Genomic DNA, 21,201 nt, shown 5'->3' with positions numbered 1-21,201 from the left:
ACAAATGCTATTAAATATGATTTAACACTTCATTCATTAAAATAGCACATTTTATTTTGAATTATTTAAGGGCTGTGACCAAATAAAATAGAAAATTACATAACTATGATAAAGAGTCAGGCGGTGGTGGCGCACGCCTTTAATCCGAGCACTCAGGAGACAGACGCAGGCAGATCTGTGAGAGTTCTAGGCCAGCCTCGTCTACAGAGGGAGTTCCAGGAAAGGCACAAAGCTACACAGAGAAACCCTGTCTCGAAAAACCAAAACCAAAAAAAAAAAAAAAAAAAAAAAAGTGCTAAAAAAAGTAGAGAAATTCTACTTTCAGTCGATTATGAAAGATAGTTTCTTTTTTGTTTGTTTGTTTGTTTTTGTGTGTTTTTTTTTTTTTTTTTTTTTTTTTTGAGACAGGGTTTCTCCATGTGTTTTTAGTGCCTGTCCTGGATCTTGCTCTCTAGACCAGGCTGCCATGGAACTCACAGAAACCCGCCTGGCTCTGCCTCTCAATCGCTGGGATTAAAGGCCTGCACAACCACCCCCGCCCACAAAAGCCAGTTTCTTAAACTACTATTGATACATTACATTTCAGTAAATTTTATCAAAATAGTTATACTTTCTAATGAAATGGTATTTGATCACTGAATTGTGGGTAGTTCTTATATGTAACTGTAACACTCAAGAAGCTGAAGGCAGGAGTATCACTGAGAGTTGAAGATTTGCCTGGGTTACAGAATGAGATCCTGTCTTAGCAACAGCAATAGCAATATGCACTTGGCCCAGGTAGAAATGATATCTCTAGAGCTGCTTTCCTGTTTCCTTATAAAATTCTTGTAGTCCATTTATGTTTTCTCTGTTCATGTTTTTGTGTTTGTACTTTTGTATACACTCTCTTGCAAGCAAAATTTATTGTTTCACTCAGACAACTTAGTTATAAATGTGCAAATTAGAGGTATTGATGTCAAATTTTTAGTTATTTGTATAAAGCACTATTTCTTTTTCTTTTCTTTTTTTTTTTTTTTTTGGTTTTTCGAGACAGGGTTTCCCTGTGTAGCTGGCCTTGAACTCATGGAGATCCGCCTGGCTCTGCCTCCCGAGTGCTGGGATTAAAGGCATGCACCACCACTGCCCGGCTAAAGTACTATTTCACAATGTTAATATTGAAGTAAAGTTGGTAAAACATTATTGTAATATGTTTCAATAAATCAAACAACATGTTAGCTATAATGGTACAGTAATATTTTTAAGTCGAGAAACAAATACAGAGACAAAATAATTAATGAACAATTTCTTACAATTCTTATACAACCGTATCTGAAAATCTTGTTTGAAATGGTCACTGTGCATTTAAATATATACAATATCATAAGGAGTTATTTTATTTTTATAAGCCCCTGTTACTCATCTAAGTAAAAAATTTACTAAAAGTAATGTGAAGGCTGAACATACATGTGGTTGTATTGTATCTGGGTAGTAAAAATATTTTTGACTATCAGAATGCTTTTGTACCAGCAATGGTTAATTTTCATTTTAAATTTTATTTATATTGCAATGCAGTCCTGCAGTCACAACTTTATGCCATTTGGCAAACTGTCTAAAAGCCTTCTATTTGTGGTGGATCCACTAACCAAACAGAATTTTGAGCAGTTTGCATTGGGAATAGTAAAAGAGTACTGACCATATGGAAAGAAAGATACACACTTATTTACATATCTACAAAGGAAGAGTTGGATGAAGTCCACAAGATATCTCCTAATCACAGGTGCTTAGTTGGCCATAGGGTTGTTGGAAATGTAATATTTGTCGACCTTAATATCTACAAGATGGGCAGTTCTATCTTGAATGAGGGAGTCATATCAACTGGAGCAACTAGGCAGTAAACTACAAGAAGCAATTCACAATAATTTTTAATAGTAGCAAATAAACGAACTACTTTGCTTAATTCTTTGTCAATCTCGGATATCAAGAATTATCAATAAAATATACATAACTAAATGTCCTATTTACCTCTATAAGTATGTATAATGGTATATTGTCTTCTTCATATGTAATTTACTCAATAACCAATTTATTTTTAACTTTAACTTGGTTCTTTTTTCTTTGACAGTTTCAAACATGAACATAGTACATGTTAATCTTTGTCATCTCATCCTTTTGCATCTCCTTTACCTTTGCCTAATCCCTCTGCCATATGAAATTTTCTTACATTTATGTTGTTTTCTTTAATTCTTAAATATAATATATTTTGATAATATTTTTTTCTTTTCTCCACTCATCCATCCACTCCACCACTCAAACAACTTCATGTTCTTTCTCCTTTTTGAAAAAACTAAACAAAATAAAACCGAAAAACAAAAATGCAAAAACAAAAACAAAAAATAAGAAAATAACATGAAGCCTATTTTGTGTTGGCCAGTTACTTCTAAGGAAGCGTACTGCCATGGAGTGTGTTTAATATACTCAGTGTCACCCTATTGAATAAAACTGATTTTCTTTTCTTCTATGAATTGCAAATAGCTACCTGGTTATGGGTTGGACTTTGTGCCCACCAACCTTTTTCCATGTATTTTCTGAGTCATTAGAAAAAGGCTCCTAAAGCCTTCCCAACACATTGCAGGTTACAACCAGTGTTGTGAGTTACTTTCCCAAACCAGACAGTAAAACCCTATTATTGAAGACACATATATTTATATCACCAAACACGGAGAAATAAACTAGTGTCCAACAAAAAGCTTCAACCCTCCTGACCAGTGTTTCTAATGGAGGTACTGAATACACTGTAGAAAATATTAATCATCAGTCTCACTTGACTGCAAACCCTGTGATCCACAATAGCCATCTGCCTTCCAAATGTACTCAGGTGTACAAAAGTGACACTAATATTATTAGAGTAAACAATGATTTTTGTTTTCATTTGAGGTCTAGTTCACTATATGAAATTCATAACTTGTATTGCTATTAAGGCCAAGACCCTGAGATTGGATAGAACATAGATTCTAGTCTAAAACCTAGTACCATTTTTCTGCTAAAGAAACATAGCGATAAAAAGGCTCCTTATGGCATTTTTATATACCCATAAATAACACAAAACTCATAAGAGAAGCTTCTTCTTAGTATAAATTGGAATTAACACAAAGGCCCACAACTTGACAATGTAAGAAAGGAAGAAACCTCAGAGCATTCAATCATAAATGACGTGTACTAATTATGTCCTTCCCTTCAAGGCTCAGTGATCTATCTAGGATAGGAGTCAGAATCTGTGAACCAGAGGTTCTGAAAACTCTAAAGAAATATTTTCAGATAAAATAAGTTTGATGCAAAGACAAACTCATAAAGGCTGTGATAGTATGCCCAAGACTTGCAAAAATTCAAGCCAGAGAAATTAATATTCATATTGTTATTTTATTTTGTGATCCACTGAATTTAGTCAGATCCCTCTCTGTGACCATGAATCTGGAGCTATCCATCATCACCTGGTGGACTTAACAATAGGTACTGAACTGAAGATACCTTCTCTCCCAGAATCTATAAATAGTCAATAGAGGTTATCATTTCCTCGATCCCTTACCCTTCTATGGCTAATTATTTACAGGTTTAATTTTGTGGCACATGCCTAGTAAAGTTAACCAAATTTGCTCTGAGTTCAGTATTGAAATGGCTGTATTAAGTCTAGAACACCAGAGAGGATGGTATTTCACAACTCATCACCCTACCTTTCAGGTCTTAGATATTTTCTAGCTCATCTTCCATAATGTGCTCTGACTTTTAGAATGGGTGATATAAATGTCTTGTTTAGGACTGAGATGCTCACCATCACTTATAATAAGCATTTCTGGGATCAATATGTCTCTTCATTTCATCACTGTTCATTGAAAAGTTTGTCTTCTTCAGTGAAGCCTGAAAGTATCATTTCTTTTTTGCTATAAACGTAAATATACAGAAGGTAGCTAGGCACACTGTCAGTTTAAACAATTAGTTTTCCCTCTTGGGCCTATGACTTTCACAATATGGGCTCCTTTTGAAAAAGACCTCAAATCTGCTGTGGGATGTTCTGTACGGCAAATGTGTTCCTAATTAGTCAATAAATAAAACACTGATTGGCCATTGGCTAGGCAGGAAGTGTAGGCGGGATAAGGAGGAGAATAAAGCTGGGAAGTGGAAGGCTGAGTCAGAGAGACACTGCCAGCCACCACGATGAGAAACAGCTTGTGAAGATGCCGGTAAGCCACGAGCCATGTGGCAAAGTATAGATTAAAGGAAATGGATTAATTTAAGCTGTAAGAACAGTTAATAAGAAGCCTGCCATGGCCATACAGTTTGAAAGCAATATAAGTCTCTGTGTTTTCTTGGTCGGGTCTGAGGCTGTGGGACTGGCAGGTGAGAGAGATTTATCCTGACTGTGGGCCAGGCAGGAAAACTTAAGCTACACAAATCCAATCACACAGTCATTTGTTTACCCTCATAACAATTGTACCAGAATTGCTTAGGTGTAGACATCTCGTCCAGCATGTTGTATTGTTGTTTGTAGGGGTTAGATACCACTCAGCCAATACGTATCTTTTCTTCCACGGCAGTTGGAATGGTGCTTTCAGAAACATTGAAAGCATAGACAGAAGAATTTTCCAACCCAATTCCTGAATTGTTGTCTGTATATCCTGCAACTGAAGTACATGGTTTCTTCAGAAATAAATTCTTACCCTTTAGTTCTGGTGAGAAACCAGGAAGGTTGATGGTCTGTATTGAGTATGGATCTCAGGAGTCTCTCTGAAGAACTCTTGTTGAGGTATCCCATAAGTAGGGCTATAAATTTTCTTTATTAATCAATAGATTCTATCAGCAACATTATACAGATTGTGGTTATTTTTGTCAAACTCTCTTTTGTATGTGAGGTTACATGGCAGCCACTTCATATTTGGCCTTTGCTTACACCTTTTCTTTTTGTTTTAATCATCTCCATAAAGCTTGAGGCCCTAAAACCTCCCACTTGCTTCCAAGTTCAAATTGCATAATACATTGTTAATGATAAGCAGTGAGTTCACTTTCTGCATTTGCAGAATACCATGGACATTCTGTTAGATAAGAAAGATCTTTTTTTTCATGCACACTACTTAAACCCCAGAATGTCACATCTCTTTATCATGAGGTATCATCTTTTGATTTTCTCAGATATAAATAACAAGATTAAGTCAGATCCCTCTGTAGGATAGCAGAGAACAACAGTACATGCTTTCAGACCCGTGTTTTTTTGAATTTCACTATATATGAATTTGTTGGGAACCATTAGCCTTGGATAAAGTTGAGAATTTTCTCCAGCTTAACTTTCTGTGAAGTACTACATTTTTCAAATGATAAAACAGAATGAATAAATTTTAAAAAGTTTCAATTAATAGCAGAAATTTGCTTTATAAAGACAAGAGAGACAATATCAATTTTTAAAGGATAATAACTCTATTGTCCTTTTTATCCTATTATTCAGCATCAAAGTATTTTTAGAAATATACCTCATTGTCTTTTATTTTATGCATCTTTTTGGATAAATGAATTAATCTGGAAAATCAAAGTATAAAATGAAAAATAAATGCCTCCACAGAATTTTGAACATCCACGGAGTATATGAGATTAAATAAATTTTTTCTTTTGAAATATTTTTTCTTTAAAATAATTATGAAAATTCTATTTATATGTAATGATGAATTATTTCCAATAATATTGAAAGTCATTTAATATCCATGTTTGAAAAGCATTGCTCATTTCTTTAGTCATAGAAGAGAAATTTTTTCTGCAATACACAACTCTCATGAGGAAAATAAGAAAAATATAAATTTAGGAATTTCACAGAGTCTATTTTCTCTGAATGAATATATATTTCTCTGAATGAAGATGAATATATGTAGGTTTTGGTGACAGGAACTCCTTACCTAGAGATATATTATCACAGAGAACTCTGTGAGGGTCTCTGAAGACCTTCTGATAATACTACATACATAAATCTAAGGTCTGGCATCCTACTGGGTTCTTTTTATTTTTTAAAAAATTGGATAAGAATTCAAGAAATTTAATAGCAGTAACTTCATCTTTAAACTATTTGAAACCCAGTGTAATACTTTATTCTCATGGATTATTTTATCACAATGATGGTATGAAAATAAATCTGGATAATATTCACCAAGGGGAATGCAATGAGGCATCTTTAAAGCTCAGCTCTATTTTTTCTCATGGATATCCCTTTAAATCATCTCACCCAAGTCTCCTGAATTCATTTATTTTAAATAAGGCATTTCTACACTGTGGAACTTTTCAATAAATCAATGGCTGTTTTGAAGATCTCAAGTACAATTAATGAGTGCAGTGACCTTCCAGAGCTAGCTAGGTAAAAAGCCCTTTCTTGAAACTTGGGAAAAATGAGTGCTCTTTCTCTGTTTGTGCTCAGACAATGGCGACCAAATTTAATAAAATCAAAGTATCCATATTTTATATATTTCTACTAATTGTAGGTGCATCCGTACAAAACTGCAAAGACTATCTTTTCAAAAGTTAGTAAATAATATCTTATTCCCAGGATTAGTGTTATATCCCCTTCACATTGACCAGCTCTTCCAAATAATTTCCATGTGTCAACTACTGTACATTTAGAAGACCAACTCAGTCAGACTGTACATGCCACTCTATGTTCCACATAGAACAGTGCTTGCTAATATATTATATGATATGCACAACTTCTGAATTAAATGGTTGTAATCTTCATCATTTATTTCCGATATTACAAACCACTTAACATTTGAATGACATCTTGAACGTAATATAACTTACAAGTTATATATTTTCTTAAAATGCTGTACATCAAGTCTAATACACTGAAACCTTCACCTAATATCTGTCCCAGGTAATTTAAACTATTCTTTTGCCTCATAGGAAAAAAAACCAGAATATTAGAAATATAGTCAGTACAACAGTTTATGGCTGTTAAGACTTATCACTAAGTCTACTATCCAAAGACCACAAGTCAGTTCTTATTTAATGCTCACCAAGAGATATGCTAAAATCACATACCAAGTGTAAACCTTGAATGGCCAATGCAAACTTATATAAAAATATATAAGAGCAACACTGATGCTCAAAAGCTAATGAGTGTGAGAAATCATATAAAAGTTGCTTGTCACATCAGAGTTCATTTTTAGCTTATTTCAATGTCTGATAATGTGAATTGATTTTAAACTGTTGTATGTATCCATTTGAATAAATATTAGATTCACTAAGCATATTTTTTTTTAAATTTTCTGGGGGACAAGATCAATTATTTCTCAAATTGTGTACATTTATTTTTTATACTTGCTAAATCATGTGTATTCACCATGAAACATAAGCATGTAGATATGCTTCTGCTATGAAAATGAGTAAAATCTATCTATGTATACTTATTTTAGGAAATATTTATTTTGTAGAGAACATTGACAGGCAGAATAACACAGTGTGATGTAAACTAGGCCTTTATATTAAAAGAGATATTTTGCTAACTTCCATATAACTTAGTATATTATTAACTTAAAATGTAATTATAAAGTAATTCAAAAACATACTGAGATAAAAGAGTACTAAATTATTTAAGCAAGTAATTTTGTTAAAATCCACAAAATTAGATTTAAAATATTTTAAGTTATGTGAATCCTGGTACATATATCATTGCAACATTACAAATTCTATCAACACTCCATGGGTATGTATTTGATGTCTTTCTGAGTGTCACAGCATTTTTAGCATGTACCCAGTCCCTGTCTTCTTGCTATGTGGTATTTATGTATTAAGCCATAGGGGAATTTTTTTTTTTTTTTTTTGATTTTTTGAGACAGGTTTTCTTTGTGTAGCTTTGCGCCTTTTCTGGAACTCACTCTGTAGACTAGGCTGGCCTTGCACTCATAGAAATCTTCCTGCCTCTGCCTCCTAAGTGCTGGGATTAAAGGCGGTGCAGTGTGGTCTTATGGCAAAGTACTAGGGATTTTTTTTTTTTAAATGAAAAGCAGTTTTTATTTTTTTTTTAAGTTTTTAGTTTATGCGTATGAAGATTTTGCGTGCATGTACATCACTGCAATTAGTACATGTCTGGTTTCAGAGAGGACAAAAATGTGTGTTGGTTTCATTGGATCTGGAACTGCAGATGGTTATGAGCTACCAGGTAGATGCTAGGAATCCAACATGGGTCCTCCTAACCTCTTAGGAATCTCTCCAGTTCTTGTAGCTGGAGAGTTTTCTCTCTGGGTCCTACCAAGCCCCGGCAGTCCAAAGGCCACTTATAAAATAAACACACAGATGCTTATATTATTTAAACTGTTTGGCCTAATGGCTCAGGCTTCTTGCTAACTATTCTTATATCTTAAATTAACTCATTTTTATAAATCCATACCTTGCCACATGGCTTGTGGCTTACCGGCATCTTCACATATTGCTTGTCATGGAGGCAGCTGGCAGTGTCTCTCTGCCTCAGCCTTCCACTTCCCAGAATTCTCCTGTCTCCTTGTCCCACCTATACTTCCTGCCTGACTACTGGCCAATCAGTGTTTTATTTATACAGAGCGATATCCACAGCGAGTTCTGACATTAATTAATTCATACTTGGCATTAAATTTTGCTATGGTTATCATATTTACTTGTTTTCAATAACATTTTAAAAGAATGTTTTCAAATTTGCTGCAAGATAGATTGGTGTAGGTCGGACCCCAAAAGTCAAATAAGCAATCAAAACTTGAGTCATCAAACCTGTCCTTGGAGATAGGATGCAATATTTGTCTTTTTTATTTTCTATTATGTGCTAATAAGACTGCAACTCTCTACTTTACACCATCTTTTTTACTGTTGGTCTTTCCTTGTTTAGATTCCTTGTATTTATACTTCATTTTCACTTATATAAAAACCTGTATAATTTGAAAAATCTTGAATATGTTTGAATGTAATAAATTAATGATTTTATAATTCATGTCTTGCTGCTTTGTTTTATGAAACACCAACTTGAACCAAGTTTTTATGAGACCATGTTTTCAGTAGCTATGTTATAGTCTGAAGATAATATTTACCAGTATAGTCCTTATCATTTTGCCCTGATATTCTTTCCTTTCTTTTTCTGTGACAGTCTTTAAGTATTAGAGGGAGTGTTATAAATGTTCTGTTTATGGTTGAACATTCATCTATCTCTTATTCTCAGTACCTCAGTCATTTATTAATTTCTTCATTCATTGTAAAGAAAAGCTTCTCTGATTAAGAATGAAAGCAGCATTCATCCGTTGGTATAAAAACAAATATTTAGTATGTAGGTAGGGATCATGATAGTTTAATAGAGTAGAAGTTGTATGTTCTCCTCAAAGATCCATGAGTTTCATTATCATTGAACATTTGGCTAGGTTCATGCTTTTCCCCTCATTGAGTAAGTCCTAAGTCCAATTGCTACCAATAAGGTAAGCAAGCCACTAAAACAATGTAGAGTTATCATGTCATGTGGGTCATTGATGTATTTCATAGGCATGAGATTTGGGAAGGACTGTTGGTTGCTTCCTCATTTAGAAACTTTCATGGTGCCCTTTGGTACTATGAAATGTTATCCTCAAGGATAAGGCTTTCAAACTTTTTTGGATACCCATGTTATTATTTTAATCTTCCTTTCTTCCTTCCTTATGTATTCCTATGTAGTCCAGGCTGGCAGGAATTTACAATTCCTGTCCAGCCTCACAAGTCCCAGAATTACTAATGTTTACTTCGATACCAAACTTTACATTTAATACCATTGTTTATATCTATAAGTACATATATGCTTTGAACACTTAAATCTCTTCATTATCACCATATCATACATTTATCCAACACATTAATGCTCTAATACTTTAATCTGTAGTCACTACTTTTGTATCAAAATTATTACTAATATATACCATTAATCTATTTAACTATTTCTTTTTCTTTCTTTTCATCCTAGAAAAAGAATATTTTGGAGAATATTTTCCTTCTGTATGATGTACAAATATCATTTTTTGTGTGTATGTGTGTGTATTTATACCACCTTGAATTTTCACATGATCTGTCTAAAATATCTTTCACAAATTTGTCAGGAATAATGCTCATTCAAAATTTGTATTTCCTTATGGCTCAGTCTTGCTAAAATATATAACTTGTTTTTACAATTAGGTCATAATGAAATTTCAAATATATATATTCTCATATTTTTTATGATGACAATTCAGACATTGAACTTGTAAATGTGTAGAAACCACGGAAAAGAAATCTACATATATAAAATTTGTCTTAGAATATAAGTAAAGAATATGCTATGAGTAACTTAAGCAACCCATAGTTTGAAAAGATGCATATATTTAACAGGAAATTAAGGGGGCTAAATGAGAAAGCATGCTTACGGACAGGACAAGCCAATCATAATAAGTAGCTGAAATTCACATTAGGTCCATATAGTAAAGTTGAACTTCTAAAGTTTTGACTGAGAAATTGAGACTGATGGCAAAAGAAAAAAAAATTAAAAGGAGGGTATGTGAAACTTTTATTATATGTTTAAGTTTTCTGAGGACAACAGGTAAAACTCAGAAATTTGTCTCAATGTGGACCCCTCATATACCAGGGATGAATTCTGATCCTACCACCAGGGAGCCCCCCAAGCAGATCAAGCTACACAACTGTCTCACCATGCAGAGGGCCTAGTCCAGCCCCGTGTAAGCTACATAGCCATTGATCCAACTTTCATGAGTTCCCACTAGTTTGGTTTGGTCATCTCTGCAGGTGTCCCTGTAGCTAGAGTTTTCTTGCCTGGCCCGCAGTCAGGACAAATCTACTCACCCACCAGTCCCACAGATTCTCAGACCCAACCAAGTAAACACACAGAGACTTATATTTCTTATAAACTGTATGGCCATGGTAGGCTTCTTGTTATCTAGTTTTTATATCTTAAATTAACCCGTATCTATCAGTCTATAAGTTGCCACACGGCTCATGGCTTACAGGTACCTTAACATGTCTCTCTGCCTGAGCCTTCCACTTCCCAGAATTCTCTTTTCTGTTTATCCTGCCTATACTACTTCCTGTCTGGCTATTGGCCAATCAGCATTTTATTTATACAGAATGATATCCACAGCACTTCCCTATTATGATGCACTTGCTCATAGAATCCCTCTTCTCTCTCTTTGACTGGACTCCTGGAGCTCTGCCTGGTGTTTGGCTGTAGAACTCTGCATCTGCTTCTATCAGTCATTGGAGAAAAGCTCTGTGACTACCAGTCTAATCACTGGAGTAAGCCAGTTCAGTTCAGGCACCATCTCTGCTATTTCTAGTAGTCTAAACTGGGGTCATCCTTGGGGACTCCTGGCAACTTCCCTAGCACCAGGTTTCTCTCTATCCCCATGATATCTCCCTCTATCATGGTATCTCTTTCATTGCTTTATAACTCCATTCCTGTTCCAGCTCAACCATCCCATTCCCTTATGTTCTCATCTCCCATCCCTTACCCTCCATTGCTCACCACTCATCCCCAGTTTACTCATGGAGAACTCATCTATTTCCCCTTCCCAGGGCAATCCATGTGTCCTTCTTTGGTCTTCCTTGTTAGCTAGCTTCTCCAGAGTTGTGGGTTATTGTCTGGATATCCTTTGCTTTATATCTAGTATCCACTTATATAAGTGAGTACATACCATGATTATCCTCCTGAGTCTTTGTTACCTCCATCTATTTGCCTGCAAATTTCATGGTATCATGGTTTTTCTCTGCTGAGTAGTACTCCATTGTGGGTATGTGCCACATTTTCTTTACCCATTCTTCAGTTGAGGGGCATCTAGGTTGTTTCAAGGTTCTGGCTATTATGAATAATGCTGCTGTGGATATAGTTGAGCATGTGTCTCTGTGGTATGATTGAGCATTTCCTGTGTATATGCCCAAGAGTGATATAGCTGGATCTTGAGGAAGATTGACTCCCAATTTTCTGAGAAACCGCCACACTGATTTACCAAGTGGCTGTACCAGTTTGCATTCCCACCAACAGAGGAGGAGTGTTCCCCTTGCTCCACATCCTCTCCAACATAAGATGTCTGTAGTATTTTTGATCTTAACCATTCTGACAGGTGTAAGATGGTATCTCAGAGCCCTTTTGATTTGCATTTCCCTGATGACTAAAGATGTTGAGCATTTCCTTAAATGTCTTTTGGCCATTTGAGATTCCTCCATTGGGAATTCACTGTATAGCTCTGTAGCTCATTTTTTAATTATATTATTAGGTATTTTGATGTCTAGTTTCTTGAGTTCTTTATATATTTTGGAGATCAGCCCTCTGTCAGATGTGGGGTTAGTGAAAATCTTTTCCCATTCTGTAGGCTGTCATTTTGTCATATTTACTGTGTTCTCTGCCTTACATAAGCTTCTCAGTTTCAGGAGGTCCCATTTATTAATTGTTGCTCTCAGTGTCTGTGCTACAGGTGTTATATTTAGGAAGTGGTCTCCTGTCCCTATGCATTCAAGACTACTTCCTACTTTCTCTTCTATCAGGTTCAGTAACTGGAAGTCAACATGTAGAAAATTGCAAATAGATCTATATCTATCACCATGCACAAAACTCAAGTAAGTCCAAGTCAATTAAAGACCTCAGTATAAAACCAGTTACAATCAATTTAGGATCATTTTCTAGGGCATTTTCTTAGTGATTGATAGGAGGGTTCCATCCCATTATTGGTAGTGCCAACCTTTGGTTGATGGTTCTGGATTTTATAAGAAAGCAGTCTTAGAAAGCCATGGGAGCAAGCCAGTAAGCATTACCCCTCCATGGTCTATGTATCATATCCTGCCTATATGTTCCTGACCTGCTTGTACTCCTGTCCTGACTTCCTTTGACGGACATTGTTATGGAAGTGTAAGGCAAATAAACCCTTTTATCTCAAATTGCTTTTGTCATGGCATTTCATTACAACAATAGTAATCCTAAATAAGACTTGCCTCTGTCCCTGTCAAGGTACGTGTATCTAGTACCCAGAATAAGGAAATGTTAGTAGGTACAGTCTAACTGGGACTCTGAAATACATATATATTTCATTACTTATGGTGATATTTTACTTATGGATATATATATATATATATATATATATATATATATATATATATAAACATTACTTATGGTGATATTTTATTTATGCTGAAATGTGATTTTATTTGTATATTAATAAATAAGTTTGCCTGGAGATGAGAGGTCGTAGCCATTAAGCAGAAGTCTGGTAGTGGTAGCACACGCCCTTAATCCAGTTACATGGCAGGCAGAGTCTATGTGTGATCAAGGATACAGCCAAGCAAGGTGTCCTGAACCAACCATAGAGCCCTGGAGGTCTGTATAGATAGTCAGTGATGAGGAAGTCATGTGATTGGGTTTAGAGCCAATGAGAAGGCAGAACAGAAAGGCAATAAAAAGACAGGTCACACAAGAGAAAGTCTTTCTCTCAGGGGAAGAGATGGCAGTGAGTGGTAAGTTAAAGAGAGTTGTGGCTCTTACTCTGATATCTTAAGCTTTAACTCTGTGTTTGGCTCTGTGTTTCTTATTTACTAAGACTGTTTAGAATTTCATCTATAATTACTACTCACTGTAGCATGCTTTAAATATGATTGAGAATGACTATAGCAATAACTTTGAAGTTTAAAGATAGAGGGAGGACTTGGTTCTATATATTCTAGAAATTTATATTGTGGTGAGCAGTTAATAAAAAATTAGAAATAAAGATTCATTCTTCATGACACTTGACATCCTTTCTTCTCTATGCTACACTATAGAGTGGAGAATTTAGTTAATTGACCTTTCTGGCAACACAGTGAGTGAAGTTTAAACTTGTGTAAATTATTTAGACATCATGCCTGCAAGACCAAAGATTTCTTTAAGACAGAAAATCATTGATATTTTTTGTTGTTGTTGCTTAGGACAAGCAATAACTGAGCAGAACCAGAGTTGATATAGAGTAAAAATGAACTGGTGAACAATTTGTTGTTGTTCTTGAATAGACACCACTGAATAGAAAGTATTTAATTTATCAGTGTGTTTGTGGATGAAATGGTGAGTTGAATTAGTGTGGGCAGAAGTAATCTGACATACAAAAATAAGCTTAAAAGACTAGGTTAGAGGAATATTTAACAGATTTCCACCACAGATACACACTTGACTCAGAATATTGAATGTGGAAGCAACGTCTTGACTTTTAAAGAGAGTATTACAATTTCATTTTTAAGAAAGCATATCCCACAATAATATTAGCACATGACTTATAATGGAATAAAAATAACTTAATTACTAATCAATGAATCATTGTTATGTTAATGATGGTCTGCACTGAAGATGAAATTCAGAATCATTGAGGATTATGTTGCAACAATGCCAATTTATTTGTATGTTTTGCTTTTCAAGGCTGGTAGTATAGCTTAGCAGATTATGTTACACTTTCTTAGTAAATAAGTTGAGTATTAACACAATATAAAAGTGATGTAAGTGATATGTTGAGTTTTTATTCTTACCTGTGTTTTTCATTTATAAATAATGACAATGAATATTGTAACACAAGGGCATGTTATTATATCATGGAACTTCTTAAAGTACTAGTATGGGATGCTGTTACAGAACATAACAAATTTAAACAATAATAATAATAATAATATTAATAATAATAATACATGTATTTTTCTCTAACAGTGATCTAAAGGGTATCAAAATTATGAATCGAAAATATTTTGGAGACTTTTCTGTCTTTATACTTTTTTCTCACAATTTATAATTCCTCTTTACATACATAAGAAATAAGAAACTGTTATGGGCCGGCGGTGGTGGCACACGCCTTTAATCCCAGCACTGGGGAGGCAGAGGCAGGCAGATCTCTGTGAGTTCGAGGCCAGCCTGGGCTACCAAGCGAGTTCCAGGAAAGGCGCAAAGCTACACAGAGAAACCCTGTCTTGAAAAAAACAAAAAACAACAAAAAAAAACTGTTATGGAATTGGCTGCTACCTACTTTATTATGTAGGCATTGTAACAGGAACAGGAAGCTGACAGCACAGATAGCAATCAAATATAGGTAGGAGGGAATAGAAAGTCTCCTAGAAGTGATGTGAGGCTGTATATTCTAAAACTTTACTCCACTGTTGCCTTTCCTCCAGCAAGTCTCCATGTCCTAAAAGTTTCATAACCTCCCCAAAAAATGTCACCTACTGGGGACCAAATCTTCAGTTACATAATGGAGGGCATTCATCCTTCAGACAAAAAAAAAATGCTGTATAATGTATATGTTGTTATAACAATATGACGTATTTTTTACACTTAAATGTAAATAGCAACAAGCAAAGGAAAGGATGAAAGTTATTAAGTGACTATTTTCACGTAAAGGAAACCGAACTGGGGGTTGAAATGTAACTCACTATTTAAAATCATTTGCTATTTCTGTTGAAAACCTAAGTTTCCCCAGCATCTGCAGTGGGTGGCTAGCAACTGCCTCTATCTCTAGCTCCAGGGAATCTGTCTCTCTTTTTACCCTTCCAAACAGAATGGACATATATACACACATATATACATACAAAATATATATTGCAAGTATTTACAAATAAACACAGCTCTATCAAACCAAATGAAGAATTACAGAATAATTTAAAATTCTCTATTGATTTTCAGACATACTCCCAATGAAATGTAAGAATGATTTTGTAGATTCTGTTCAAACAGCAAATTTAGAGCATTGCCAGCAAAGAAAGTTCAGGCCCAGAGAATATTTTAATTTGGAAATCTGGAATTTTGCCATTTTAAACATATTTAAAGAATGTAGAGAGCAACAATTTCACCAATGCCTTGGGATTTAACATATTTTAAGGTTCAGGGATTTTTTGTTGTTGTTGTTTTAATCTAGTATCTTGTGCTGATCTTGAACAAAGTGAGCACTAAAACAAGTGATTCGTGTTATTCTCAGAAAACAACAATAAAAATACCATAAAAGGCATTACAAAATAGGGAATAATACTTCTTTAAGAACACAAATGAAACTTCTGAGTTTACTGAATTAAATGTGTGTATACATTTGTATTGTGTTATGTTCTACTTTGGCAATTGAGACTTCCTCATTACTACATTAGTACAAGTGACCGTACAATTAAAGTGGTGTCATTAGCCAATAGAAGCCAATTATAAACTCTCAGCTAGTGAGGCTGCGGATATTGTTCAAAAATATGAAATTGATCTGATAAAATTTTACTTGAAAAATGTTTATATTGTGATCGTGTTCAATATAAAAGACAAAGACATTAAATTCCTTGTCATACAGAAATAAAACAAAATCTTAATACTTTGTTCCCAAACTTCTAAAAATTATTACTGCAACATTACAGAATATTCATTTAAGATGTGTTGCATTCATTTATGCTGTGGAATAATTTTTAATGAAGGAAATATGTGTTGCAATATTTTATGTTGTATTTTTTTTAACTCTGTAAAACTACGTTACTTTGTCTGTCTAAATCACTTGATTGTAATAATAAAGAGCTGAATGGCCAAGAGCTAGGTAGAAGACAAAAATAGGTTTGGCTAGAAGGCAGAGAGAATAAATAGGAGAAGAAGAACGAGAAGAAGCAAAGAGCCAGAAAACAAGTAGGAGAGGAGGATGCTAGCGACCAGCCACTCAGCCACACAGCCAACCAGACATTTAGAAGGAAATAAAGAAATATAGAATAAAGGTAAAATCTCAGAGGCATAATGTAGTTAAAGGGAAATGGTATAATTTAAGTTAGAAAGCTGGCTAGAAACAACCCAAGCTAAGGCTGGGCATTTATAAGTAAGAACAAGTCTCCATGTTTTTATTTGGGAGCTGGGTGGCAGATCCTCAAAGAGTTAAAAAAAAATCATTGTAATGACTTAAGTATCATTTAAAACAACTACACTACCTAGCTATGAATTCTACCAAGTTTTGAATATTGAAACAAGGAAACTCACTGATCAGAAATGTCCTGTTTGATTCAGAGATCAGTTACAATCAACCTTCTTAATTTTTATCTGACATGAATATTTGAATACTTCCATTACTCTACATAGGAAGCTCAGGATTTGGTAAAAAGAGCCAGAACAAGTTAGACTTTTACGAACATTAGGGCACAAGTGTTTCCATAGTGTCATGCTAGGATGTAGCCATATCTGAAGATTCAAGAAAAGTTACCTCCAAGAATGACTTGTAAACAGGCACTTGAGGAAAGAGATAAATGTATCAGACAAAGGAAATTCTGCTGGATAAACAGAAAGAAATATAAAACACATGAGTGATGAGAGAAAATAAAAGCTGGTAACAGAGAAGAAGCAAATTAAATAACTGACACCATATTGTACATGATGTAAATGATGATAAATATCATGAAAAGAAAATAGCAACATTAAACAGACCCAAGTATACATAGATAAATTGGTATCTAAATATGCATCCATTTTCTATTGGAATTTTTATTATTATGTCTTCCAGAGGCTGGTAGAATTTATGTAAAAATTTCCCTGAGAAGGTAGCAAGTTTTGGTGTCAGGAAAAAAATTAAACAAATTCATTTGCACATCTTAAGTTTTACAAAAAAATTTTTTTTTGTGTTATCTTCATTTTATTCAAATAATGGGAAAGGGAGGGAGAGGACTCAAAAAGAACCACATGCTACAACATGTGATGGCTACAACAATGCCATCACACTGAATTTCCCCTTAAGGCTTAAAAAAGATGTTTCCATCCCAAGTCCTTTGTGAAAGATTGGGGGAGTCCCTTGGTGCTTTCATGCATGACCATTCTTCAAGAGGCAAGGACTTCTATTGTAGAATTGTAGGCACACAATAGCTCCCCTAATCATATGGTTTTGGCAACAGCAGGTGCCAAAACCACCAGAGTGAACTATACCACATCTTCCTAGTCTTTGTCTCTCCAGATGCCTCTGCTCACTTCCGCTTGTGTTTTTTCTTCTGTTCCTTCCGTTGCTGTGCTCTCTGGTCCTTCTTCATCCTAGAGTCCACTACCTTGAAATGACCTCTGACCCCAGCTGGCCGCCTGACCTTACGGCCTACACCTTTTTTAGCTACAACATAGGTGACCTGGCGTTTCTCCTTGCCAAGTCCAGCCTTCTTGTAGAGACTTCGCAGCTGTGCCACCTTTTCTCGTTCTGAGATGTCCACAGTGTTCACCACAGCTTCTGCCTTCTTCTTGGTCTGCTCCAGCTTCTTCAGCATCCTCCGTTTCTTTCTGGCCTTAGCCTCAGCTACTTTCTTGATGGGCCGTGCATTGATTTCCCGCCAGCGTTTTCGGTAATGCTCCACATCCTTCTTGTCAACAGGCAGCTGGCGTATCCGGTACTGCTTTTCTTCCTGCACAAACCACTCTGGAAGCTCTCCCTCATCTTCATTAAATGCATACCGGTTGAATGAGTTATCTATAAGGTCTCTCTTTGCCTTTTTGGAAGAGGCAATAACAGCACCTAGAGCAAGGCCTTCAGGGTCCAGAATTCGGTGTTTCGCTGGGTCCTCAATAGGCACGACCTCAAACCCATCGTCATCTGCCTTAGAACCACGGCTTCGCTTGATACCACGGGATGCTTTCCAGCTTTCTTCATCCTCACTGCTGCTGCTATCACTATCTGAGCTGTTGACTTTGTCCTCCCCTCCAGGGTCAGTGACAGCTTCTGTCCCCGAAACAGCCTCTGTCTCCTTAGGAACCTCATTCTGGCACTGGGGAGGTTTCTTCTCAGTCTTCAGACTAGAAGGTGGTGGAGGTGGCTCCTTCCTACGGCTCTTGTGGAGCAGCTGTGCCTGACTGATCTCCAGGGCCTCATCAGCGTCATCCTCAATTCCACTGAAGCCGTCCTTGGAGAACCACAGGTTAGCTTGCTCTTCCTGCAGCACCGCCTTTTCTTCCAGTGGTACCAGCAATGGATTCTCTCCTTCCTCCTCTTTATTGTCATCTACTTGAGCAAACCGCAAGCACTTCCTGTCCTTCAGACCAGAATGTGTCCCGACTCCTGCCAGCTCTTCTGGATCCAGGTCACTTTCCAGAGAAGTATCATCATCATCATCCTCAGCGTCTGACACATAGATGTCATCCCTTGGCAGATCAGACAGAAATGTGTCTGCAGCATTCATGTCTCCTTGTGTTACTTCCTCTAGCAACTGCTGACCCCGGATGGTACGCAGGGAGAACATGCCTGTCTCCCCCTTATCTGCAATGGAAACCCCAGGCAAATCCATCTTCAGTTCTACACGCTCCCGCTGCTTCCTCTGTTCACGAAGCAATTTCTTCTTCTTCCTCTTTAGTTCGGCCACCTCTTGGGCTTTCATCTCTGCCAGGGTCCGGTTAAGCTGCTCCTCCTCCTCTTCCTCCGAAGCCTGCTTTGTCTCAGCAACTGACTCATCCTCATCACCTTCTTCTTCTGAGCTGAGGCTGATGTCCAGTGCCTTTGCTTGCTCTTTCAGCTTCTTGGCCACATATCGCCGAAGTCTTGTTCTCCAATTCAGGAGAGACCTAAGTTCCTTGCGCCCCAGCACTTTGATGTCCTGGCAGCATGCTCTTATATCCTCAGTTGTAGCTGGATGCTGTGCCAACTCTTCATCATCTATTGAGATTTCGCTGGCCTTGGAGAGGAAGTCAACAGGATTGGCAGCTCGCAAGAAGTCAGTGACTGAGGTTCGGTGATAGAGAGTGAGATCACCTTCAGCATAACCTTCAGCCTTTGGCTTCTTCTTTGTCACCAGCTCAGTAACAGTTTTAGCCTGAACTTCAACCTCTTTAAAGGCAAACTTAGGATCGAAGAATTTACTGTCAACCTTGTCAGGAGCCAGGAATCCTTGGCAGACTACAAAGATTTCTGCAGATTCATGGCGAGAGGCCTGGGGCTTCGTGGCCTGGACACGGTGGAACAGCTGCTGGAAGATCCACAGCAGGGGCTGATAGTCACGGGAACGGAAGACTTTTGTGATGAAGCAACCACCACGGGCCAAAAAATCACAAGCTAGACGCAGTGCCATCAGTGTCAAGTTAGCTTGTGAGTAAGCATCATGGACCCAACTAGCCCCAACGTTGGGAGCCCCATCATTGAGTACAACATCAACTTTCCAAGTCTTCAGCTCCTTCCTCAGGGCCTGCCTACAGCGCTCTGTTGTGATATCTTCCTGAAGAGTCACAACATTGGGAAGAGGCTTGATTGGAACCAGGTCCACTCCCACAATAAGACTGGATACAGGCATAAACTTGGCAGCCACCTGCAGCCATCCTCCGGGCGCAGCACACAGGTCCAGCAAGGCCCGAGCTTTCTGCAGAAACTGAAAGCGGCGATTGAGCTGGATCAGTTTGAAGGCAGAGCGCGAACGATAACCAGTCTCCTTGGCCAGGTGATAGAACTTGTCCCGCCGGCTCTTGCCTACTTTGCCTTTCTTCCCCATGGTGGGATAGGGTAGTATCACTCACTCGGGGCCCGAGACAGCCCTTAACTCCACAGGGTTTTCAACACTTAGGCAAAAATTTTTTTATAGAGAGACTAAATGTGAGACATAGGCCTAAACTGAGGATTTAGACATTGAAATTTCAGTTGGGATATTTTCTTTTATATATATACACATTATTTCTTCTTCATTTGAATTCAAAGATTCATGGTTATTTGCAATTCCTAACACATAATAATAAGTTTTTTGTGTAGTATGACAGTCAAAACTTAATCAAGCTATGCCAATTTTTATTTGTGATTTAAAGTATTATTGTAATTAGAGCAGTCCCTTAAAGCTACCCCTTTTGTATTTAGAGTTGCATATTCCTGCGTGAGAAATTGCTTTATAGACTAATTGATTGTATATGTTATTTTACAAATTGCTATGCATTCAATCTTGTTCTTATCTGTATGTAGTCAGCAGGGCAACTCTACTGGTGCTAAGAAATCAGCTGAAGATGCCCAACCTCTAATGGATGCCAGTAGCTTTCTGGTCTCACTGCTGCCATGGGCTAGACAGGGTTCCTCTCCACATCTCTCACCCTACGCTCTCTTTGTATTCTTGCAGCATAGTGGCTGGACACCTGCAGGAATAACTGCTCTTGGAAATTTGTATAGTCACTTTGCTTTTGGTTAATAAAATGTGTGGTGAGTTACTACACCATCGCTCATGTAATATCATTCTCATGTTCAATGGGAGATGGACAGACTTTCCCTCTAAAGGAAAAAAAAATAA

The 21,201-nt window shown here is 36.6% G+C and overlaps 1 protein-coding gene across 1 annotated transcript; it reads right to left on the bottom strand.

Annotated features, from left to right (window-relative positions):
- Positions 1 to 17,789: 17,789 nt before the first annotated feature.
- On the bottom strand, positions 17,790 to 20,484 carry LOC131921434 (pre-rRNA 2'-O-ribose RNA methyltransferase FTSJ3-like). The gene has a single exon (XM_059276135.1). The coding sequence runs from the start codon at positions 20,422 to 20,424 to the stop codon at positions 17,935 to 17,937; it is 2,490 nt and encodes an 829-aa protein (XP_059132118.1). The 5' UTR covers positions 20,425 to 20,484; the 3' UTR covers positions 17,790 to 17,934.
- Between the last annotated feature and the right edge of the window lie 717 nt (positions 20,485 to 21,201).

This window comes from Peromyscus eremicus, chromosome 11, assembly GCF_949786415.1.
Source record: "Peromyscus eremicus chromosome 11, PerEre_H2_v1, whole genome shotgun sequence".
Classification (NCBI taxonomy): domain Eukaryota; kingdom Metazoa; phylum Chordata; class Mammalia; order Rodentia; family Cricetidae; genus Peromyscus; species Peromyscus eremicus.
This window is presented reverse-complemented; position numbering and strand designations above follow the sequence as displayed.